The sequence below is a fragment of the Ranitomeya variabilis genome, chromosome 1 (assembly GCF_051348905.1).
Source record: "Ranitomeya variabilis isolate aRanVar5 chromosome 1, aRanVar5.hap1, whole genome shotgun sequence".
NCBI lineage: Eukaryota > Metazoa > Chordata > Amphibia > Anura > Dendrobatidae > Ranitomeya > Ranitomeya variabilis.
The window spans coordinates 46,379,590-46,404,605 of record NC_135232.1 but is presented as its reverse complement, the minus strand read 5'-3'; the positions used below and the strand labels follow the sequence as shown (position 1 = coordinate 46,404,605).

The 25,016-nt window shown below is 48.7% G+C and overlaps 1 protein-coding gene across 1 annotated transcript in view; it reads left to right on the top strand.

Annotated features, from left to right (window-relative positions):
• The window catches only part of LOC143804700 (acyl-coenzyme A amino acid N-acyltransferase 1-like), a 98,787-nt gene extending 74,609 nt beyond the window's left edge, over positions 1-24,178 (top strand). The window contains exon 4 of the mRNA XM_077283063.1: positions 22,518-24,178. Coding sequence (XP_077139178.1) covers positions 22,518-23,114 — 597 coding nt within the window. The 3' untranslated portion in view covers positions 23,115-24,178. The remainder of the gene's footprint in view (positions 1-22,517) is intronic.
• The last annotated feature ends 838 nt before the right edge of the window (positions 24,179-25,016 follow it).

Below are 25,016 nucleotides of genomic sequence, written 5' to 3'. Positions count from 1 at the left end.
TGAACCCCCAAGTGTTTCACTACAGTTTATAACGCAGAGCCATGAAAATAAAAATTCTTTTTTTTTTCACAAAAATGATTTTTTAGCCCCCAGTTTTGTATTTTCACAAGGGTATCAGGATAAATTGGACCGCAAAAGTTGTTGTCCAATTTGTCCTGAGTACGCTGATACCCCATATGTGGGGAGAACCACTGTTTGGGCGCATGACAGAGCTCGGAAGGGAAGGAGCGCCATTTGGAATGCAGACTTAAATGGATTGGTCTGCAGGCGTCACGTTGCATTTGCAGAGCCCCTGATGTACCCAAACAGTACAAACCCCCCACAAGTGACCCCATATTGGAAACTAGACCCCCCAAGGAACTTATCTAGATGTGTTGTGAGAACTTTGAACCCCCAAGTGTTTCACTACAGTTTATAATGCAGAGCCGTGAAAATAAAAATTCTTTTTTTTTTCACAAAAATGATTTTTTAGCCCCTAGTTTTGGATTTTCACAAGGGTATCAGGATAAATTGGACCCCAAAAGTTGTTGTACAATTTGTCCTGAGTATGCTGATACCCCATATGTGGTGGGGAACCACTGTTTGGGCGCATGACAGAGCTCGGAAGGGAAGGAGCACCATTTGGAATGCAGACTTAAATGGATTGGTCTGCAGACCTCACGTTGCATTTGCAGAGCCCCTGATGTACCCAAACAGTACAAACCCCCCACAAGTGACCCCATATCGGAAACTAGACCCCCCAAGGAACTTATCTAGATGTGTTGTGAGAACTTTGAACCCCCAAGTGTTTCACTACAGTTTACAACGCAGAGCCGTGAAAATAAAAAATCTTTTTTTTCCCACAAAACTTATTTTTTGGCCCCCAGTTTTGTATTTTCCCAAGGGTAGCAGGAGAAATTGGACCCCAAAAGATGATGTCCAATTTGTCCTGAGTACGCTGATGCCCCATATGTTGGGGTAAACCCCTGTTTGGGCACACGGGAGAGCTCTGAAGGGAAGGAGCACTGTTTTCCTTTTTCAACGCAGAATTGGCTGGAATTCAGATCGGATGCCATGTCCCATTTGGAGAGCGCCTGATGTGCCTAAACAGTGGAAACCCCCCAATTATAACTGAAACCCTAATCCAAACACACCCCTTACCCTAATCCCAACAGTAACCCTAACCACTCCTCTAACCCAGACACACCCAACCCTATTCCCAACCGTAAATGTAATCCAAACCCTAACCCTATCTTTAGCCCCAACCCTAACTGTAGCCCCAACCCTTGCCCCAACCCTAGCCCTAACCCTAGCCCTAACCCTAGCAATAACCCTAGCCCTATCATTAGCCCTATCACTAGCCCTAACACTAGCCGTAACACTAACCCTAACCCTAACCCTAGCCCCAACCCTAGCCCTAACCCTAGCCCTAACCCTAGCCCCAACCCTAGCCCTAACCCTAGCCCTAACCCTAACCCTAGCCCCAACCCTAACCCTAGCCCTAACCCTAGCCCCAACCCTAGCCCTAACCCTAACCCTAACCCTAGCCCTAACGCTTGCCCTCACCCTAACCCTAGCCCTGTTGTGAAATTGGATTCTGGGCTCCCCCGGTGGCCACTTGTGGAATTGAACTTGTGTGCATCATCCCCTCTGTTCACCTGCTCCTATCAGGATGTGGGAGTCGCTATATAACCTTGCTCCTCTGTCAGTTTCATGCCGGTCAACAATGTAATCAGAAGCCTTCTGTGCTTGTTCCTGCTACTAGACAACCCCCAGCTAAGTTGGACTTTTGTCCTTGTGTGTTTTTGCATTTTGTTCCTGTTCACAGCTGCTGTTTCGTTACTGTGTCTGGAAAGCTCTTGTGATCGGAAATTGCCACTCTGGTGTTATGAGTTAATGCTAGAGTCTTAAAGTAATTTCTGGATGGTGTTTTGATAGGGTTTTCTGCTGACCATGAAAGTGCCCTTTCTGTCTTCCTGCTATCTAGTAAGCGGACCTCGATTTTGCTAAACCTATTTTCATACTACGTTTGTCATTTCATCTAAAATCACCGCCAATATATGTGGGGGCCTCTGTCTGCCTTTTGGGAAAATTTCTCTAGAGGTGAGCCAGGACTGTCTTTTCCTCTGCTAGGATTAGGTAGTTCTCCGGCTGGCGCTGGGCATCTAGGAATAAAAAAACGTAGGCATGCTACCCGGCCACTTCTAGTTGTGCGGCAGGTTTAGTTCATGGTCAGTATAGTTTCCATCTTCCAAGAGCTAGTTCTCATATATGCTGGGCTATGTTCTCTCGCCATTGAGAATCATGACAGTTTGACCGGACCAAAAAAGGGTTAAATTCTGCTGAGAAAGGAGAGAAAAAAGAAGTCTGCTACAATTTTTTTTTTTTTCCTCTAGTTCTGAGTGTGCTCTTAATTGAATCACTTGCTAGTCTGCCTATACTGCAGCCTTCCTCTCTTTCTCTCCTTCTAATCCTTGAATGGCTCTGTGTTCACCTGTTTCAAATGGATCTTCAGAGGGTAGCTACAGGTTTGAATAATCTTGCCACAAAGGTACAAAATTTGCAAGATTTTGTTGTTCATGCACCTATGTCTGAGCCTAGAATTCCTTTGCCTGAGTTCTTCTCGGGGAATAGATCTCACTTTCAAAATTTTAAAAATAATTGCAAATTGTTTTTGTCCCTGAAGTCTCGCTCTGCCGGAGACCCTGCACAGCAGGTCAGGATTGTAATTTCCTTGCTCCGGGGCGACCCTCAAGACTGGGCTTTTGCATTGGCACCAGGGGATCCTGCGTTGCTCAATGTGGATGCGTTTTTTCTGGCCTTGGGGTTGCTTTATGAGGAACCTCATTTAGAGCTTCAGGCGGAAAAGGCCTTGATGTCCTTGTCTCAGGGGCAAGATGAAGCTGAAATATACTGCCAAAAAGTCCGCAAATGGTCTGTGCTTACTCAGTGGAATGAGTGCGCCCTGGCGGCGATTTTCAGAGAAGGTCTCTCTGATGCCATTAAGGATGTTATGGTGGGGTTCCCTGTGCCTGCAAGTCTGAATGAGTCCATGACGATGGCTATTCAGATCGATAGGCGTCTGCGGGAGCGCAAACCTGTGCACCATTTGGCGGTGTCTACTGAGAAAACGCCAGAAAATATGCAATGTGATAGAATTCTGTCCAGAAGCGAGCGGCAGAATTTTAGACGAAAAAATGGGTTGTGCTTCTATTGTGGTGATTCAACTCATGTTATATCAGCATGCTTTAAGCGTACTAAGAAGCCTGACAAGTCTGTTTCAATTAGCACTTTACAGTCTAAGTTTATTCTATCTGTGACCCTGATTTGTTCTTTGTCATCTATTACCGCGGACACCTATGTCGACTCTGGCGCTGCTTTGAGTCTTATGGATTGGTCCTTTGCCAAACGCTGTGGGTATGATTTGGAGCCATTGGAGGCTCCGATACCTCTGAAAGGGATTGACTCCACCCCATTGGCTAGTAATAAACCACAATACTGGACACAAGTGACTATGCGTGTTAATCCGGATCACCAGGAGGTTATTCGCTTTCTGGTGCTGTATAATCTACATGATGTTTTGGTGCTGGGATTGCCATGGCTGCAATCTCATAACCCAGTCCTCGACTGGAGAGCTATGTCTGTGTTAAGCTGGGGATGTAAAGGAACTCATGGGGACGTACCTTTGGTTTCCATTTCATCATCTATTCCCTCTGAGATTCCTGAATTCTTGTCTGACTTTCGTGACGTTTTTGAAGAACCCAAGGTTGGTTCACTACCTCCGCACCGGGAGTGCGATTGTGCCATAGACTTGATCCCGGGTAGTAAATACCCTAAGGGGCGTTTATTTAATCTGTCTGTGCCTGAACACGCTGCTATGCGAGAATATATAAAGGAGTCCTTGGAAAAGGGACATATTCGTCCTTCGTCATCTCCCTTAGGAGCCGGTTTTTTCTTTGTGTCTAAGAAAGACGGCTCTTTGAGGCCGTGTATTGATTATCGACTTTTGAATAAAATCACGGTTAAATATCAATATCCGTTACCACTGCTTACTGATTTGTTTGCTCGTATAAAGGGGGCCAAGTGGTTCTCTAAGATTGATCTCCGTGGGGCGTATAATTTGGTGCGAATCAAGCAGGGGGATGAGTGGAAAACCGCATTTAATACGCCCGAGGGCCATTTTGAGTATTTGGTGATGCCTTTTGGTCTTTCAAATGCCCCTTCAGTCTTCCAGTCCTTTATGCATGACATTTTCCGCGATTATTTGGATAAATTTATGATTGTGTATCTGGATGATATTCTGATTTTTTCGGATGACTGGGACTCTCATGTCCAGCAGGTCAGGAGGGTTTTTCAGGTTTTGCGGTCTAATTCCTTGTGTGTGAAGGGTTCTAAGTGTGTTTTTGGGGTTCAGAAGATTTCCTTCTTGGGATACATTTTTTCCCCCTCTTCCATCGAGATGGATCCTGTCAAGGTTCAGGCTATTGGTGATTGGACGCAACCCTCTTCTCTTAAGAGTCTTCAGAAATTTTTGGGCTTTGCTAACTTTTATCGTCGATTTATTGCTGGTTTTTCTGATGTTGTAAAACCATTGACTGATTTGACTAAGAAGGGTGCTGATGTTGCTGATTGGTCCCCTGATGCTGTGGAGGCCTTTCGGGAGCTCAAGCGCCGCTTTTCTTCCGCCCCAGTGTTGCGTCAGCCTGATGTTGCTCTTCCTTTTCAGGTTGAGGTCGACGCTTCTGAAATCGGAGCTGGGGCGGTGTTGTCGCAGAGAAGTTCCGATTGCTCCGTGATGAGACCTTGTGCTTTTTTTTCCCGTAAATTTTCGCCCGCCGAGCGGAATTATGATATTGGGAATCGGGAGCTTTTGGCCATGAAGTGGGCTTTTGAGGAGTGGCGTCACTGGCTTGAGGGGGCCAGACATCAGGTGGTGGTATTGACTGACCACAAAAATTTAATTTACCTTGAGTCTGCCAGGCGCCTGAATCCTAGACAGGCGCGCTGGTCGTTGTTTTTCTCTCGGTTTAATTTTGTGGTGTCTTACCTACCGGGTTCTAAGAATGTGAAGGCGGATGCCCTTTCTAGGAGTTTTGAGCCTGACTCCCCTGGTAATTCTGAGCCCACAGGTATCCTTAAAGATGGAGTGATATTGTCTGCCGTTTCTCCAGACCTGCGGCGGGCCTTGCAGGAGTTTCAGGCGGATAGACCTGATCGTTGCCCACCTGGTAGACTGTTTGTTCCTGATGATTGGACCAGTAGAGTCATCTCTGAGGTTCATTCTTCTGCGTTGGCAGGTCATCCTGGAATCTTTGGTACCAGGGATTTGGTGGCAAGGTCCTTCTGGTGGCCTTCCCTGTCACGAGATGTGCGAGGCTTTGTGCAGTCTTGTGACGTTTGTGCTCGGGCCAAGCCTTGTTGCTCTCGGGCTAGTGGATTGTTGTTACCCTTGCCTATCCCGAAGAGGCCTTGGACGCACATCTCGATGGATTTTATTTCGGATCTGCCTGTTTCTCAGAAGATGTCTGTCATCTGGGTGGTGTGTGACCGTTTCTCTAAGATGGTCCATCTGGTTCCCTTGCCTAAGTTGCCTTCTTCTTCCGAGTTGGTTCCTCTGTTTTTTCAAAATGTTGTTCGTTTGCATGGTATTCCGGAGAATATCGTTTCTGACAGAGGGACCCAATTCGTGTCTAGATTTTGGCGGGCATTCTGTGCTAGGATGGGCATAGATTTGTCTTTTTCGTCTGCTTTCCATCCTCAGACTAATGGCCAGACCGAGCGGACTAATCAGACCTTGGAGACATATTTGAGGTGTTTTGTGTCTGCGGATCAGGATGATTGGGTTGCTTTTTTGCCTTTGGCGGAGTTCGCCCTCAATAATCGGGCCAGCTCTGCCACCTTGGTGTCCCCGTTTTTCTGTAATTCGGGGTTTCATCCTCGATTTTCCTCCGGTCAAGTGGAATCTTCGGATTGTCCTGGAGTGGATGCTGTGGTGGAGAGGTTGCATCAGATTTGGGGGCAGGTGGTGGACAATTTGAAGTTGTCCCAGGAGAAGACTCAGCTTTTTGCCAACCGCCGTCGTCGTGTTGGTCCTCGGCTTTGTGTTGGGGACTTGGTGTGGTTGTCTTCTCGTTTTGTCCCTATGAGGGTTTCTTCTCCTAAATTTAAGCCTCGGTTCATCGGCCCGTACAAGATATTGGAGATTCTTAACCCTGTGTCCTTCCGTTTGGACCTCCCTGCATCCTTTTCGATTCATAATGTTTTTCATCGGTCATTGTTGCGCAGGTATGAGGTACCGGCTGTGCCTTCCGTTGAGCCTCCTGCTCCGGTGTTGGTTGAGGGTGAGTTGGAGTACGTTGTGGAAAAGATCTTAGACTCTCGTGTTTCCAGACGGAAACTCCAGTATCTGGTCAAATGGAAGGGATACGGTCAGGAGGATAATTCTTGGGTCACTGCCTCTGATGTTCATGCCTCCGATCTTGTCCGTGCCTTTCATAGGGCTCATCCTGATCGCCCTGGTGGTTCTGGTGAGGGTTCGGTGCCCCCTCCTTGAGGGGGGGGGGGTACTGTTGTGAAATTGGATTCTGGGCTCCCCCGGTGGCCACTTGTGGAATTGAACTTGTGTGCATCATCCCCTCTGTTCACCTGCTCCTATCAGGATGTGGGAGTCGCTATATAACCTTGCTCCTCTGTCAGTTTCATGCCGGTCAACAATGTAATCAGAAGCCTTCTGTGCTTGTTCCTGCTACTAGACAACCCCCAGCTAAGTTGGACTTTTGTCCTTGTGTGTTTTTGCATTTTGTTCCTGTTCACAGCTGCTGTTTCGTTACTGTGTCTGGAAAGCTCTTGTGATCGGAAATTGCCACTCTGGTGTTATGAGTTAATGCTAGAGTCTTAAAGTAATTTCTGGATGGTGTTTTGATAGGGTTTTCTGCTGACCATGAAAGTGCCCTTTCTGTCTTCCTGCTATCTAGTAAGCGGACCTCGATTTTGCTAAACCTATTTTCATACTACGTTTGTCATTTCATCTAAAATCACCGCCAATATATGTGGGGGCCTCTGTCTGCCTTTTGGGAAAATTTCTCTAGAGGTGAGCCAGGACTGTCTTTTCCTCTGCTAGGATTAGGTAGTTCTCCGGCTGGCGCTGGGCATCTAGGAATAAAAAAACGTAGGCATGCTACCCGGCCACTTCTAGTTGTGCGGCAGGTTTAGTTCATGGTCAGTATAGTTTCCATCTTCCAAGAGCTAGTTCTCATATATGCTAGGCTATGTTCTCTCGCCATTGAGAATCATGACATAGCCCTAACTCTAGTCCTAACTCTAGCCCTAACCCTAACCCTAATGGGAAAATGGAAATAAATACATTTTTTAATTTTTGTATTTTTCCCTAACTAAGGGGGTGATGAAGGGGGGTTTGATTTACTTTTATAGCGGGTTTTTTAGCGGATTTTTATGATTGGCAGCCGTCACACACTGAAAGACGCTTTTCATTGCAAAAAATACTTTTTGCGTTACCACATTTTGAGAGCTATAATTTTTCCATATTTGAGTCCACAGAGTCATGTGAGATCTTGTTTTTTGCGGGACGAGTTGACGTTTTTATTGGTAACATTTTCGGACACGTGACATTTTTTGATCGCTTTTTATTCCGATTTTTGTGAGGCAGAGTGATCAAAAACCAGCTATTCATGAATTTCTTTTGGGGGAGGCGTTTATACTGTTCCGCGTTTGGTAAAATTGATAAAGCAGTTTTATTCGTCGGGTCAGTACGATTACAGCGATATCTCATTTATATCATTTTTTTATGTTTTGGTGCTTTTATACGATAAAAACTATTTTATAGAAAAAATAATTATTTTGGTATCGCTTTATTCTCAGGACTATAACTTTTTTATTTTTTTGCTGATGATGCTGTGTGGCAGCTCGTTTTTTGCGGGACAAGATGACGTTTTCAGCGGTACCATGGTTATTTATATCAGTCTTTTTGATCGCGTGTTATTCCACTTTTTGTTCGGCGGTATGATAATAAAGCGTTGTTTTTTGCCTCGTTTTTTTTTTTTTTTTTTCTTACGGTGTTTACTGAAGGGGTTTACTAGTGGGGCAGTTTTATAGGTTAGGTCATTACGGACGCGGCGATACTAAATATGTGAACTTTTATTGTTTTTTTTTATTTAGCTAAAGAAATGTATTTATGGGAATAATAAATATATTTTTTTTTTCTTTATTTAGGATTTTTTTTTTTTTTTACACACGTGGAGAATTTTTTTTTAACTTTTTTACTTTGTCCCAGGGGGGGACATCACAGATCATTGATCTGGCAGTGTGCACAGCACTCTGTCAGATCGACGATCTGCTGTGCAGGGCTGCAGGCTTACCAAGTGTCTGCTCTGAGCAGACACTCGGTAAGCCACCTCCCTCCCTGCAGGACCCGGATGCCGCGGCCATCTTGGATCCGGGACCTGCGGCGAAGAGGGAGGTAGGAGACCCTCAGAGCAACGCGATCACATCGCGTTGCTCCGGGGGTCTCAGGGAAGCCCGCAGGGAGCCCCCTCCCTGCGCGATGCTTCCCTATACCGCCGGCACACCGCGATCATGTTTGATCGCGGTGTGCTGGGGGTTAATGTGCTGGGGGTGGTCCGTGACCGCTCCTGGCACATAGTGCCGGATGTCAGCTGCGATATGCAGCTGACACCTGGCCGCGATCGGCCGCGCTCCCCCCGTGAGCGCCGCCGATCGGTGATGACGTACTATCCCGTTGGTGGTCATACGGGCCCACCCCACCTCGACGGGATAGTACGTCCGATGTCAGGAAGGGGTTAAACAGATACATCAGGCCTCAGCCTGACATAACAGACTGTATGAATTCTTTTTTTGCTTTTTGGTGAATAAAAAAAAAAAAAAAGAGTAGAGCAAGGCTAGCACACAGAACTATGCTATGTATGCCTGCAAAACTATATTTTTAAAAAGATACACCAGGCCTCATTCTGACATAACAGACTGTATACAATTTTTTTGTTATTTTGGTGAATTTTTGAAAAAAAAATGAAAACTGCAGCTAGGCATATAGTAAACTAGCTATTGAACCCGTTCTACGCCCGGGTGGCGAGCATTTATATTGGAATATGGTCTCCATCCTGGTATGTGCTGCTCCCATCCTGTCATATGCTGCGCCATCCTGCGCCCCCATCCTGTCATGTGCTGCTCCACCGTGTCATGTGCTGCTCCATCCTGCGCCCCCATCCTGTCATGTGCTGCTCCACCGTGTCATGTGCTGCTCCATCCTGCATCCCCATCCTGTCATGTGCTGCTCCACCGTGTCATGTGCTGCTCCATCCTGCGCCCCCATCCTGTCATGTGCTGCTCCATCCTGCGCCCCCATCCTGTCATGTTCCACTCCACCGTGTCATGTGCTGCTCCATCGTGTCATGTGCTGCTCCATCCTCATCCCCATCCTGTCATGTGCTCCCATCCTGCGCCCCCATCCTATCACGTGCTGCTCCATCCTGCGCCCCCATCAGTGCGGGCGGCTGTGCTGAGTGCGGGCGGCTGTGCTGAGTGCGGGCGGCTGTATGTGGCTGTGCTGAGTGCAGGCGGCTGTATGTGACGTGGCTGTGCTGGGTGCGGGCGGCTGTGCTGGGTGCGGCAGCTGTGGACGGCTGTGCTGGGTGCGGTGGCTGTGCTGGGTGCGGCAGCTGTGGACGGCTGTGCTGGGTGCAGCGGCTGTGCGTGGCTGTGGGAGGCTGTGCGTGGCTGTGCTGGGTGCGGCGGCTGTGCGTGGCTGTGGGCGGCTGTGCTGGGTGCGGCGGCTGTGCTGGGTGCGGTGGCTGTGCTGGGTGCGGCGGCTGTCCGTGGCTGTAGGTGGCTGTGCGTGGCTGTGGGCGGCTGTGCTGGGTGCGGAGGCTGTGCGTGGCTGTGCTGGGTGCGGCGGCTGTGCTGGGTGCGGCGGATGTGCTGGGTGCGGCGGCTGTGCTGGGTGCGGCGGCTGTGGGTGGCTGTGCTGGGTGCAGCGGTTGTGCGTGGCTGTGGGCGGCTGTGCTGGGTGCGGCGGCTGTGGGCGGCTGTGCTGGGTGTGGCGGCTGTGCGTGGCTGTGCATGGCTGTGGGCGGCTGTGCTGGGTGCGGCGGCTGTGCTGGGTGCGGCGGCTGTGGGCGGCTGTGCTGGGTGCGGCGGCTGTCCGTGGCTGTGGGCGGCTGTGCTGGGTGCGGCGGCTGTGCGTGGCTGTAGGCGGCTGTGCGTGGCTGTGCTGGGTGCGGCGGCTGTGCGTGGCTGTGGGCAGCTGTGCTGGGTGCGGCGGCTGTGCTGGGTGCGGTGGCTGTGCTGGGTGCGGCGGCTGTCCGTGGCTGTAGGCGGCTGTGCGTGGCTGTGGGCGGCTGTGCTGGGTGCGGAGGCTGTGCGTGGCTGTGCTGGGTGCGGCGGCTGTGCTGGGTGCGGCGGATGTGCTGGGTGCGGCGGCTGTGCTGGGTGCGGCGGCTGTGCTGGGTGCAGCGGTTGTGCGTGGCTGTGGGCGGCTGTGCTGGGTGCGGCGGCTGTGGGCGGCTGTGCTGGGTGTGGCGGCTGTGCGTGGCTGTGCATGGCTGTGGGCGGCTGTGCTGGGTGCGGCGGCTGTGCTGGGTGCGGCGGCTGTGGGCGGCTGTGCTGGGTGCGGCGGCTGTCCGTGGCTGTGGGCGGCTGTGCTGGGTGCGGCGGCTGTGCGTGGCTGTAGGCGGCTGTGCGTGGCTGTGCTGGGTGCGGCGGATGTGCTGGGTGCGGTGGCTGTGCTGGGTGCGGCGGCTGTCCGTGGCTGTAGGCGGCTGTGCGTGGCTGTGCTGGGTGCGGAGGCTGTGCGTGGCTGTGGCGGCTGTGCGTGGCTGTGCTGGGTGCGGCGGCTGTGCTGGGTGCGGCGGATGTGCTGGGTGCGGCGGCTGTGCTGGGTGCGGCGGCTGTGGGTGGCTGTGCTGGGTGCAGCGGTTGTGCGTGGCTGTGGGCGGCTGTGCTGGGTGCGGCGGCTGTGCTGGGTGCGGCGGCTGTGGGCGGCTGTGCTGGGTGCGGCGGCTGTGCTGGGTGCGGCGGCTGTCCGTGGCTGTGGGCGGCTGTGCGTGGCTGTGGGCGGCTGTGCTGGGTGCGGCGGCTGTGCGTGGCTGTAGGCGGCTGTGCGTGGCTGTGGCGGCTGTGCATGGCTGTGCTGGGTGCGGCGGATGTGCTGGGTGCGGTGGCTGTGCTGGGTGCGGCGGCTGTCCGTGGCTGTAGGCGGCTGTGCGTGGCTGTGGGCGGCTGTGCGTGGCTGTGCTGGGTGCGGAGGCTGTGCGTGGCTGTGGCGGCTGTGCGTGGCTGTGCTGGGTGCGGCGGCTGTGCTGGGTGCGGCGGCTGTGCTGGGTGCGGCGGCTGTGCTGGGTGCGGCGGTTGTGCGTGGCTGTGGGCGGCTGTGCTGGGTGCGGCGGCTGTGGGCGGCTGTGCTGGGTGTGGCGGCTGTGCGTGGCTGTGCATGGCTGTGGGCGGCTGTGCTGGGTGCGGCGGCTGTGCTGGGTGCGGCGGCTGTCCGTGGCTGTGGGCAGCTGTGCTGGGTGCGGCGGCTGTGCGTGGCTGTAGGCGGCTGTGCATGGCTGTGGCGGCTGTGCATGGCTGTGCTGGGTGCGGCGGCTGTGCTGGGTGCGGCGGCTGTGGGTGGCTGTGCTGGGTGCGGCGGCTGTGCGTGGCTGTGGGCGGCTGTGCGTGGCTGTGGGCGGCTGTGCTGGGTGCGGCGGCTGTGCGTGGCTGTAGGCGGCTGTGCGTGGCTGTGGCGGCTGTGCATGGCTGTGCTGGGTGCGGCGGATGTGCTGGGTGCGGCGGCTGTGCTGGGTGCGGCGGCTGTCCGTGGCTGTAGGCGGCTGTGCGTGGCTGTGGGCGGCTGTGCTGGGTGCGGAGGCTGTGCGTGGCTGTGGCGGCTGTGCGTGGCTGTGCTGGGTGCGGCGGCTGTGCTGGGTACGGCGGATGTGCTGGGTGCGGCGGCTGTGCGTGGCTGTGGGCGGCTGTGCTGGGTGCGGCGGCTGTGCTGGGTGCGGCGGCTGTGCGTGGCTGTGGGCGGCTGTGCGTGGCTGTGGGCGGCTGTGCGTGGCTGTGGGCGGCTGTGCTGGGTGCGGCGGCTGTGCTGGGTGCGGCGGCTGTCCGTGGCTGTGGGCGGCTGTGCTGGGTGCGGCGGCTGTGCGTGGCTGTAGGCGGCTGTGCATGGCTGTGGCGGCTGTGCATGGCTGTGCTGGGTGCGGCGGCTGTGGGTGGCTGTGCTGGGTGCGGCGGCTGTGCGTGGCTGTGGGCGGCTGTGCGTGGCTGTGGGCGGCTGTGCTGGGTGCGGCGGCTGTGCGTGGCTGTGGTCGGCTGTGCTGGGTGCGGAGGCTGTGCGTGGCTGTGGCGGCTGTGCGTGGCTGTGCTGGGTGCGGCGGCTGTGCTGGGTGCGGCGGATGTGCTGGGTGCGGCGGCTGTGCTGGGTGCAGCGGCTGTGCTGGGTGCGGCGGCTGTGGGTGGCTGTGCTGGGTGCAGCGGTTGTGCGTGGCTGTGGGCGGCTGTGCTGGGTGCGGCGGCTGTGCTGGGTGCGGCGGCTGTGCGTGGCTGTGGGCGGCTGTGCGTGGCTGTGGGCGGCTGTGCGTGGCTGTGGGCGGCTGTGCTGGGTGCGGCGGCTGTGCTGGGTGCGGCGGCTGTCCGTGGCTGTGGGTGGCTGTGCTGGGTGCGGCGGCTGTGCGTGGCTGTAGGCGGCTGTGCATGGCTGTGGCGGCTGTGCATGGCTGTGCTGGGTGCGGCGGCTGTGGGTGGCTGTGCTGGGTGCGGCGGCTGTGCGTGGCTGTGGGCGGCTGTGCGTGGCTGTGGGCGGCTGTGCTGGGTGCGGCGGCTGTGCGTGGCTGTGGTCGGCTGTGCTGGGTGCGGCGGTTGTGCGTGGCTATGGGTGGCTGTGCGTGGCTGTGGGCAGCTGTGCTGGGTGCGGCTGTGCGTGGCTGTGGGCGCCTGTGCGTGGCTGTGGGCGGCTATGGTCGGCTGTGCTGGGTGCGGCGGCTGTGCGTTGCTGTGGGCGACTGTGCGTGGCTGTGCTGGGCGCGGCGGCTGTGCTGGGTGCGGCCATTTTCTTGGTCCTGCTCCCGGAGTCGGCGCCTGCGCAGTCCGCGCTTTCCGGCGCCATTTTCTTGAAGACACTGCAATGTGTCTTCAAGAAAATGGCGCCGGAAAGCGTGGACTGCGCAGGCGCCGATTCCGGGAGCAGGGGGACAGTCACGGCCCGGAAGCGCGTCGGTGGAACGGGTCAGGTAAGTATACTCACCCTCCGCCTCCTGGCTCGTCCCTGCTTGTCCGGTGGAGATCGCAGTGTGCGTTCAGCGCTTACGCATACCGCGATCTCCTGGGAGCGTCGCTCTGTGCGGTCCGGACTGCGCCGGCGCTTGCGCTTGCGCAGTCTATAGAGGCTTCGGACAGAGTGACGCTCCCAGCGTTATATTATAGATAAGCAGCAGCAGACAGTTATGGAGCTTTGAGAGGTATGCAGTGGCAGCTATGTACACACATAAAGTGCCTGCAGGCCTTGCACAGATATGGATATGTGCACATAGACTCCCCTGCCTACCTAGCGCTGAAATCTCAGGACCCCCGAATTAGCCCTAAAAAGGACTGTTGGTTTCTCAAGAGTTGTGGACTGAACAGTTGCAGACCTACACTAACTATTACAAGGACAATTCTGACCCTATCTCAGCAGCAGCTCTCCCTGCGGCGAGCAGGGCGGCGCTGGGTCTCTTAGAGACCTGATGATGGGTTAATGCTGGGTTAAGAAAAATTTCTCTTCCCCTAGCAGCCAATCACAGCACAGCCTCCATTAATTTCTAACACTCTAATGACCCTAAAATCATCCAACAAAGGTCACGCAAAGGGTTCAAGTATGGTGCAAGGAAAAGCTTATGGAGTCAGTGTTTGTGAAAAAATTGTACGCGATGGAATTTTTTCATTTATTTTGCTGAGATCAGCAATCAAAAGCGTATTTTCCGGCGTATAAGACGACTGGGCGTATAAGACGACCCCCCAACTTTACCAGTTAAAATATAAAATCTTCTTAAAAGTCGGGGGTCTTCTTATACACCCTATGTCGTCTTATAGGGCCGGTGAATATGTGCCTTTTGGGGGGGGGGGGAGGGAGTGATCCTGATGACGAGGGGGCGTCTCACAGGAAAGTGAGTATCCCCCATTACCTTATCGTAGCGGTGCAGCGTGGGGGTCTCAGTGCTGGGAGTGGCGGCGGCGGCTGCTGTGCTCTGGTGCGGCGGCTGCTGTGCTCTGGTGCGGCGGCTGCTGTGCTCTGGTGCGGCGGCTCCTCTTCTGTGTGGGGCCTCTGTGCTGTGCGGTGGCGGTGGCGGCGGCATATCTTTATCCAGTTGGGGCTCCTCCGGCATCTCCTTAGCCCTGGAGGCCCCGCCGCAACTCCATGAGTGCAATGCAGCGGCCATTTTCCCGGAGGCAGCTCAATAGGTGCGATGCGGTGGCCTCCGGGAAAATGGCCGCTGCTCAGATTCAGATCTCGTCCCGAAATCTCGGGACACGAGATCTGAATCTGAGCAGCGGCCATTTTCCCGGAGGCCACCACATTGCACCGATGGAGTTGCGGCGGGGCCTCCAGGGCTAAGGAGATGCCGGAGGAGCCCCAACTGGATAAAGATACGCCGCTGCCGCCGCCACCTCACAGCACAGAGGCCCCACACAGAAGAGGAGCCGCCGCACCAGAACACAGCAGCCGCCGCCGCTCCCAGCACTGACACCCCCACGCTGCACCGCTAGGATAAGGTAATGGGGATTACTCACTTTCCTGTGAGACGCCCCCTCGTCATCAGGATCACTCCCCCTCCCCACCCACCATATACACCGGCGTACAAGTCGATTCCCGGCGTATAAGACGACCCCCGACTTTTAAGAAGATTTTCGGGGGTTAAAAAGTCGTCTTATACGCCGGAAAATACGGTATATAAAAATAGCATCTTACTTTTCAAACAATTTTGCCCCTGCAGACCTGTTATCTGAAGGCATCATGGCTACTTTCGATGGGTTTTAAGACTATAAGAAAAACAAAATTAAATTCTTGGGTAACCCCTTTTAAAATTTTCTCTGAATGATTGTATTAAAAATACAGTGATCACAAAGCATTTCCTTCTATGATCTCCAGCTGTGATCTGTGGGGTAAACCTGACACTAAGTGTTGAATTTATCTTCAGCGCCACCACAGGAAGAAATTTTGCATTTCACTACACCTATTAATATCAATAAGGTTTGTTTGTGAAATGCAGGACAGGACTGTTGCAGTTTGGTCAGAGAAGAAACTTGTGAGAGTAGATTATATGGGGTAATTCAAGTTTTATCTACACAGAACATGAGGTACATGCATCAGCTTCTTAATACAGCATAACAAGAATTCTGAAGGATCTTTTACCAGAGAGAAAGTGAAACCAAAGTACAGCAAGTATATGCATTACATTCAACTAAGCATATAACAGTAACAACATCGTCATCTACTGTCAGAAAAGTGTAAACTCCTCCTGCACACAAATAAGTCTGTGTCTGTTGCATATTTGCCAACATCCTTTCTCAACAATAAGGACTTATTCAATTAAGCCTAATTTCTTCATCAGTCTCTGATGTCTTCCAGCATTCAATGACTTTGTGAAAATATCTGCTGTCATATCTTCAGTTGGGCAGTACTCCAAATTTAGGATTCTTTGTTCCTGTGATCTCTCAAGAAGTGAAACTTCACATCAATGTGTTTAATTCTTGGATTAACTCTTTCCATCTGAGCAAGAATTAGACATCCTTGATTGTCCTCATACATCTTTGTTGGTCCCAATTGTTGTTGTCCTCAGTCTGTTAGCAGTTGTCTTAACCATAGAAATTCTTGACTGGCATGTGCTGCGGCAACATTTTATGCTTCTGTCGACGACAGTGTTACTATAGATCGATTCTTACTTGTCCAACTAATTGGTCCGCCTGAGAGCAAGAAAAGATAACCACTGGTAGATTTCCTGTCAATTCGATCTCCAGCCCAATCTGCATCAATGTATCTGGTTAAAATGCATTTCTCACTTGCAGGCAGTTTCAGTTTAACACTGCTAGTCCCTTTCAAATAATGGATTACTCTCTTCACTGCATTCCAATCCATTTTGTTTGGCTTTGACACCTTCCTTTTCGAAATTCCCACTGCTGCTGCAATGTCTGGCCTTGTAACAATCGCAAGATATAATAATTTTCCCATTGCCTTTCTGTATTGTTCATTATTCGGTAACAGATTCCGTTCACTATTTATTTCCTTCAGATAGTTGGTTTCCATTGGAGATTTTACTGGTTTTGCAACTTTCAATCCAAATGTTTTGATTATGTCTTGTATCATGTGATTTTGATTAAGAAGGAAACTCCCATCTTCTTCTCTTTCAATCTGTATTCCTAGGAACTGTTTCACATTTCCCAGCTCTTTGATCTCGAAGTGTTGATCCAAAGTTTTCACCATCTCCGCTTCATCCCATTCTTTTGCAAAACAAAGCACATAGCACATAGATCCATCTGTCTGTCAGTCTCTTTGTATATAGACAAGGATTCACTTTGCTTCTTTGAAAATGCTCATTTATGAGTACTTCTGTGATTTTTTCATTCCATGCTTTAGCGGCTTGTTTTAAACCATATATACTGTTCTGTAGCTTACAAACCATGTTTGGTTTCCTTTTATCCTTGAATCCTAGGGGGTTGGTCCATGTAAATGTTTTCTGTTAAGTCTCCATTCAGAAATGCAGCCTTTATATCCAGATGTTTCTATTGCATTTGTTTTGTTGCTGCAACTGCAAAGTTCTGATTGTGGTGTGTTTGACAATTGGAGCAAATGTCTCATCATTGTCTTCTTCATATTTCTGAGAATAGCCTTTAGCTACGAGTCTTGCTTGGTATTGATCAGCTGTGCCATCTGCTTGGTATTTTACTTTAAAAACCCATTTACATCCTGTAGCCTTTTTTTCTTTTGGTAGATCTGTCAGTGTCCATGTCTTTGAATCATGCATGGATTTTATTTCTGTTACTGCAGCCTTTATCCATTTGTTGGCCTTTTCTTCTGGAAGTTGAGAAATGTCCTTCCAAGATGTAGGTTCATAAATTGTATTTGTACTTGCCTTGTATGAGAGACTTGAGGTGGTCTTCCCTTGTCTTCTCTTATTGAACGTCTTGGTTCTGTGTCTGTATGGAGCTGTATTTCTTGACTTTCAGTTTTTTGATTTTCATCAATTTCCACTTCTTTCTCATCAGATATTCCTGCAGTTATATCACTGTCATTTCTCTCATTTTTCATTTCCAGTGATGTCATTATATTATCATTTAGATCTTCAATAAATGTTACACTGTTACTCACTGTGATTCTGTCTGTCTTGGGATCTAGGATTCTGTATCCTTTGCAGTTGTTACTATATCCGACAAATATTCCTTCAATGGATCTGTTTTGAAGTTTGGAGCATTTTTTCTTCTGGAATAAACACAAACATTTTGCAACATAAAACTCTTAAATGATTCACACTTGGTTTCTTACCTTGCCACAGTTCATAAGGTTTTTTTTCAGCTTTCTTGAAAAAAGTCTGTTTTGCAGACAAGTAGCTGTCATTGCTGCTTCACCCCAGTAAATATTTCTCTGGAAGTTTGGAGTCTGTTAGCATACATCTTATTATTTCATTCAGAGTTCTGTTTTTCCTTCGTGCTATCCCATTCTGTTCATGTGTGTATGGAACAGTCTTTGATGCTCTGTTCCATTCTGTCTAAAGTAGTTTTCTATTTGGTGTCCTGTAAATTCACATCCATTATCACTTCTGATGATTGGCTTCCTCTGAAACTTGTTGACTTTGTACCTTAGTCTTCTAATTTTTCAAAAACGTCACTTTTTTTCTTCAAGTACATGACTGTATCTTGAGTATAAATGACAGAAAAAAGACTGGCACATCCAAACATTTGGACAGGGAGGTCAGGGACCCATCATTTTAATGAGACCACCTTGACGATTTTGAATGAAAAGCCATTTTGCTATTCATATTTCATATATTTCATATTAGACATGCTTTGGCACAATAGAGTGCAACCTTTTTTGTATATTGTGTATGGAGGTAGCTGCTCCTGGTATGCACCTATTCACACTAGTTTGGATGTTCAGTCTTTTTTCTGTGTATCTTGAGTAGTCATCTATGAAGGTCACCATATATCTATTACCTCCTGATGTGGTCACTTTCATGGGTCCACATACATCAGTGTGTACCAAGTCAATTGGTCTTTGTGCTTTTTGTCTCACTCTCTTTAGGTAGATACTTTTGTAGCTTTAATGTTATACAACATTCACATTTTACAGTAATTGAGCAATCATATATCAATAGGCCTTTTGTTAAATTCTTCTTTTGTAACTGTCACGGGGAGACTAGGGGAGGGAGAGCTAATAACCCGGGCCCCTGCAATTTCCCTCAGACTACGGAAATCCTGACTGACCCTCTACCTGGAGTTTACACTGATGGTGTGCATGTCCAGGCCTCAAACCTCACCCTGTCTCCTGTTTCAACCCTAGGCTGAAACCTCTGCCCACCACCCAGTGAAGAGGTAATACACCAATACCCACAGTTAGCACAGACAAGGATAAAGGAAAATATACACCACGCCGCAGTCACTCAGGAATACACTATAAATGTGCAGGGCAAAATAAATACAAATATAGGAAGGAGCAAATAAGACTAAGGAAAATACACCACCAGCAACGAATCTCCAACAACCAGCTCTCCACTCCAGACCGAGATAACAACGCACAAGACAGAAGCTATAATCAGCGACGCCCAATGATCAGGAGAACTATTTAAAGGCAATGGGCATGGCCCAGGTTCCAATCCGAGGATCAGGTAAATTAACCCCGGAACAGCTAGATAAAATCTAGCCAACGCCAATGAGCAAATAGTGGTCAAAAGCGGAATTACCGATGTCTGTCGAACGACCTGGTCTGAACAGCGTCCGACATGACAGTAACACCATTATACTCTCAGGATGTCTGTGTCCTAGAAGTCTATGCCACATGTGAATACAAGTCTCGTGATCATGTGTACATATCTTTATCTGTTTTTTTAATGTGTCTAGATGATCTAATTGTTCACCTGCTTTGATATTAATTATTACCTTATATCAAGCTAGGATTGTACAATTGTCATATTTGAATTTTACAGTAAGGGTATGTGCACACGTCCGGATTTCTTGCAGAAATTTCCTGAAGAAAACCGGAAATTTTCGGCAAGAAATCCGCATTTTTTTTTTGCGTTTTTTTTCCGTTTTTTTCGCGTTTTTTTAGCATTCTGCAAGCGTAATTAGCTTGCAGAATGCTAAAGTTTTCCAAGCGATCTGTAGCATCGCTTGGAAAACTGACTGACAGGTTGGTCACACTTGTCAAACATAGCGTTTGACAAGTGTGACCATCTTTTTACTATAGATGCAGCCTATGCAGCATCTATAGTAAAAGATAGAATGTTTAAAAATAATAAAAAAAAAAAAAAAAAATGGTTATACTCACCTGCAGGCGTCCTGTTCCTATAGATGCCGTTGTGGTTCAGGACCTTCCATGACGTCGCGGTCACGTGAGCGATCACATGACCGGTCTCGACCAATCACAAGACAGTGACGTCATCGCAGGTCCTTCACCGCACACCAGCTTTAGAAACCGAAGCGGCAGCGTGCACCTGAGAGGCGGGAAGACATCGAAGGTGAGTATAGGACTATTTTTTATTTTAATTCTTTTTTTTTACCAATTATATGGTGCCCAGTCCATGGAGGAGAGTCTCCTCTCCTCCACCCTGGGTACCAACCGCACATAATCTGCTTACTTCCCGCATGGTGTGCACAGCCCCGTGCGGGAAGTAAGCAGATCAATGCACTCCTAGGTGTGCGGAATCCCCTGCAATTCCGCATTTTAATGAACATGTTGCTTTTTTTTCCGCGATGCGATTTTTTCGCGGAAAAAAAGGCTACATTTGCACAAAAAATGCGGAATACACTGAAAATAATGGGAGGCATATGTTAGCGTTTTTTTCTCGTTTTTATCACGTTTTTATAGCGAAAAAACGCGAAAAATACTGAACGTGTGCACATGGCCTTAGTCCTTTGGCTGTCAGACGCTTTACGGATAACAATCCTCCTTCTAGTCCTGGAACATATAACACATCCTTTACTAGTAATGTTGAATTATGCCCAAATCTATCAGGACAGATGAGCATTCCTTGTCCAATACCTTCTGCGGTTATTTTACTCCTATCTGCAAGATAAATTGCTTCCTTCTTATTTTCATCAAGTTCGGTAAAGAAGCTTTTATCACTAGTCATGTGACTTGTTGCTCCTGAGTCAATAAACCAGACTAACCAGTTACTTTAAATGTACCATTCCTGTGATTTGCATGTGGTTTAGAAATTGTACTTTTAATTTTCTGTTTATTCTCCTTTTGGTGTAATTTCTGTTGTTCTGTTTTCCATATAGTGCAGTCTATCTTTAAATGTCCCTTTTTTCTTACATCTGAAACATTCCCATGTCTCTGTATTATGGGGCTTCTTGTCTGTCTCTGAGCATTTTCAATATCCCTTTCAGTGGAATCATTTGTTTGATCTTTCCTTCCATGATATTCATCTAGAAGTCTGGTCTTTACAAACTCTAGTGTAAGGTCTGCTTCAGGTCTTGTCTCTAGTGCATTTATCAGAGCAGTGTATGAATCTGGTAAACTGCACAATAATATTGCTGCTATATGGCTTTCCTTAAGGTCTTCACCGACTGATCTCAGCTGTGTTACCACCTCCATCATAGAGTTTATATGCTCCTGCATGTCTTTCCTTGCACTTAATCGAATCTTGTAAAGATTTCTTAGCAGGAATAGTTTGTGATTAGTGTTGAGCATTCCGATACTGCAAGTATCGGGTATCGGCCGATATTTGCTTCATCGGAATTCCGATACCGAGTTCCGATATTTTTGCGATATCGGAAATCGGAATCAGAAGTGTTCCCAGTCATGTTCGGCGTGTGCGGTCCGTATGGTTCCCAGGGTCTGAAGGAGAGGAAACTCTCCTTCAGGCAGTGGGATCCATATTCATGTAAAAAATAAAGAATAAAAATAAAAAATATGGATATACTCACCCCTCCGGCGGACCCTGGACCTAGAGGTGTTAACCGGCAGCCTCCGTTCCTAAGAATGCAGTGAGTGTAGGACCTGCGATGACGTCGCGGCTTGTGATTGGTCGCTTGAGCGGTCACATGAGCGGTCACGCGACCAATCACAAGCCGCGACGTCATCGAAGGTCCTTCACTCTGCATTCTTAGGAACGGAGGCTGCCGGTTAACACCGCTAGGTCCAGGGTCCGCCGGAGGGGTGAGTATATCCGTATTTTTTATTTTTATTCTTTATTTTTTACATGAATATGGATCCCAGGGCCTGAAGGAGAGTTTCCTCTCCTTCAGACCATGGGAACCATCCAGGATAGCTTCCGATACTTGTGTCCCATTGACTTGCATTGGTATCGGGTATCGGTATCGGCGATATCCGATATTTTTTGGATATCGGCCGATCCCATTTGATACCTTTGAGTATCGGAAGGTATCGCTCAACACTATTTGTGATTTAAACTGGATCTTTCATGTAGATTTCTCAATGTTTTCCAGCTGTATTCTCATTCCTTATGTGGATTAACTGATCATCCTCCACTAATAAGCTGATAGTAGCTCTTGCTTGTCTGTTTTTCTTATCCCCTGTTTGATTATTATCATTGGGTCTGTCTGCTCATCGTTAACTTGTCTTACTTGTTTGGAGATAATTGCTCTGAAGTATTCTTTTGCATTCACCAAGTCCTTTTTGTCTTCTAGGCTGGGCCCATAGTTTGGTTGCAGAAGAAACTTGTGAGAGTAGATTATATGGGGTAATTCAAGTTTTATCTACACAGAACGTGAGGTACATACACCAGCTTTGTAATACAGCACAACAGGAAATCTGAAGGATCTTTTACCAGAGAGAAAGTGAAACCAAAGTACAACAAGTGTACATTCAACTAAGCATACAGTATAACAGTAACAACATCGCCATCTACTGTCAGAAAAGTATAAACTCCTCTTGCACACAAATAAGTCTATCTGTTACATATCTGCCAACAAGGACTGCACCTCCATTCTCCTCCACTCTTTACTCTAGCCAAAAGATGAGTATTTTAAACAGAGGACCCATCCCTCAAAATTTCCCAAATTGAACAATTGAACAGCCCCTTTAAATTCTAGTGTTTCAGGAGTTTTCCTGTTGAGATTACTAGGACACATGGACATCATATATGGGGACCTCTGTCTAGCGTTCGCTGTCATAGACCAAGTTGGCCAGCATATTACCTGGCCAACCATTAATTTGAATGGTCGGCTAAACCTCATATTACTGCCATAAAGCAGTGGCAGTATCAATGACCAGAAAACTGCTAAAAGATTGAATTTGCTCCATTAACTGTTCACAATATTATTAACCTATAAATTTATGAATCAATGTGACAATATATTTTACTTTTTAGGTGTCAGGTGATGGAGTTGGAGTGGTCGGTATATGTAAAGGAGCTGAGATAGCTTTGGCTATGGCGTCCTTCCTGCCTCAGGTCGCTGCTACAGTATGCATCAATGGATCCAATGCCGTGAATGGCAACAATCTAGTTTATGGTGATCACTTTATAAAACCCATACCCTTCAAAACGGAAAAACTTCTGAGCACAGACTGTTGGTCTTACAATTTTACCAACGTAATGGACGATCCAAGAAAACCAGAATTCCAGGACTCTATAATTCCCTTGGAGAAAGCCAGAGGCCCCATTCTCTTTTTGGTGGGAAACAAAGACCAGCATTGCAATGGTTTGTTCTTTGCTACAGAAGCAAAATCCCGGGCGGAAAAATATGGCAAGAAGGATGTGTATGTGCAATGTTATCCAGGAGCAGGACATCTTCTAGAGCCTCCGGGTTCCCCTTTCTGTCCCTTATCAAAGGGTCATTACTTTCCGGTTGCTTTGACTTGGGGTGGAGAACTTCTGCCACATTGTAGAGCACAAGAAACTAGTTGGAAAGAGATGCAAGAATTTCTCCAAAAAAATATTAGGTGCTCTCGAAGGAATAAATTGTGAACTCTTCTATTTGTTGGGGATCTATATACCATCCCACATCCTATGCACAAAGCTGAAAATAATGACTATTGTAGCTTCCATTATCTGGATGGGTTGACCACATGTAAACATCTATATGTAAAGGGAACCAGTCAGCTGATTCATGCTGCACAAACCAAAGGTTGCATGTTTCAGAACCTGGCTGAACAAATGCAGCCAAGTATGCATTTTTTTCTGAAACGCTCAATAAAACATACAGTGATTTAAATATCCGGGACCACAGGAGAGATGTCACTAGTCTAGTGCTGCCCCTGGCTGGCTTCTCTCTGCACCGCTCCATGTGATTAACACAGGTCTCTCCTTATGTGTACATTGGGAGAGACCTGTTAGTTCAATAAAGCAGTTCAAGGAGAACCTGGCTAGGGTGGTGCTGGAGTGGTTTAGTCTCTGCCTATGATTACTGTGAAATGCTAAAAACATTCCTGGCTCTCATTCGTGCTATTTGTGATTTGGACAGCATGTCTCAGCTGACAGTTTCCCTTTATGGATGTGGAAATTATATAATTTTTTGGACATATCGCTGTCATACAGGAGAGGGTCCTCCACCCAAGACGATGGAGATCTGATAACAACAAGCATCAGCTCTCGATCTGTTGGTTTCAGCCATCCACTTATTACATACAAAGCCATTTATCTGAATGCCCACCATGTACTACAGCAGTGCTTGTCCGATTTGCTTCTTTGTCAGGTGTCTCAGGAGTGTAATCCATAATAATTAGCCAATGGCCGTGCAAGTTTCCATATTAAAATGATTGTCTTTGATAAGACATCTTCAACCTCTGGAGGTTCTGAAGCACAATGCAAGCTTCTTCTTTTTGTGGCATCCTGAGTAACCAAACTCCAGGTGTGACTTTTCTAAGGTTGTATAAATTGACTGAAACTTTGTAATTTGACTTTTATCAACTCTGTGTTCTATTATATTCTTTCTTTAAAGTAAATTGCATTGAAAGCTTACATAAAAACTTTTATTGTCCAGCTGCAATTTATTACATTATACATATATTAAAGGGGTTATTCACTTCTTATTTGCTCTGTTTGGGTGCTTTGAAGGTTAAAGAGAACACGTCTTCTTACTTAGATGCCACAATCAAAGCAGAGGCCCTGTTCAAAGAATATCTTTCACTCTCGTTGGTTATTAGTGTTGTCCCAATGGGTATCTATCAGGATCCTGTCAGCTCCGGCGAACTGCCATGGCTGAGCATGGTGATTCACCCACCCTGCGGGAGAGCCCGGGGTCAGATGCTGCGGGGAAAGCTCAGGCAGATGGGACCTGAGTAGCGTGATGAGAGGGGACGCTGAGGATAGCAGGAAGCAGAAGAACTTGCAATCATGTGACCACAGAGGGTGGGGCTTAGGGTCCTGCTGCTGAAGATGAGTGCAGGATGTCATACACAGAGAGGGTGGCGTGGTACAGAAGGGGCAAGCAGAGAATAGTCAGAAAGGAGGCAAGGAGTAATACAAGGAGATAGCAGCGCAGTACAGGAGGGACAGGCAGAACTCATAACGGGGACAGAACCAGATCAGAACCAGACAAGCATAAAGTAGCACAAGCACAAAGCACAGGCACAGGCACAACAGGGCCACACATACTCAGCCAAGGGTCAAAGTATAAACGATGAGGAATAACCCCACAAAGAAGCTATAAGAAGCCTCCCAAAATCGCAATTTGTCTACAGGTTTGGAGCTTTGAGCCAAAAAATGAGCCCCCACAATCTCTCGCTCCAATTCCAACGACACCTCGGCAGCCACAAGACTGGGTTGAAGAATGGGAGACACAAATTTAAAAAAACTGACGGTCACATTCAAACATAGACTAAGTGTGAACAGGTGCTGAACCTAGATTCACCAACTCGTATACAGTCA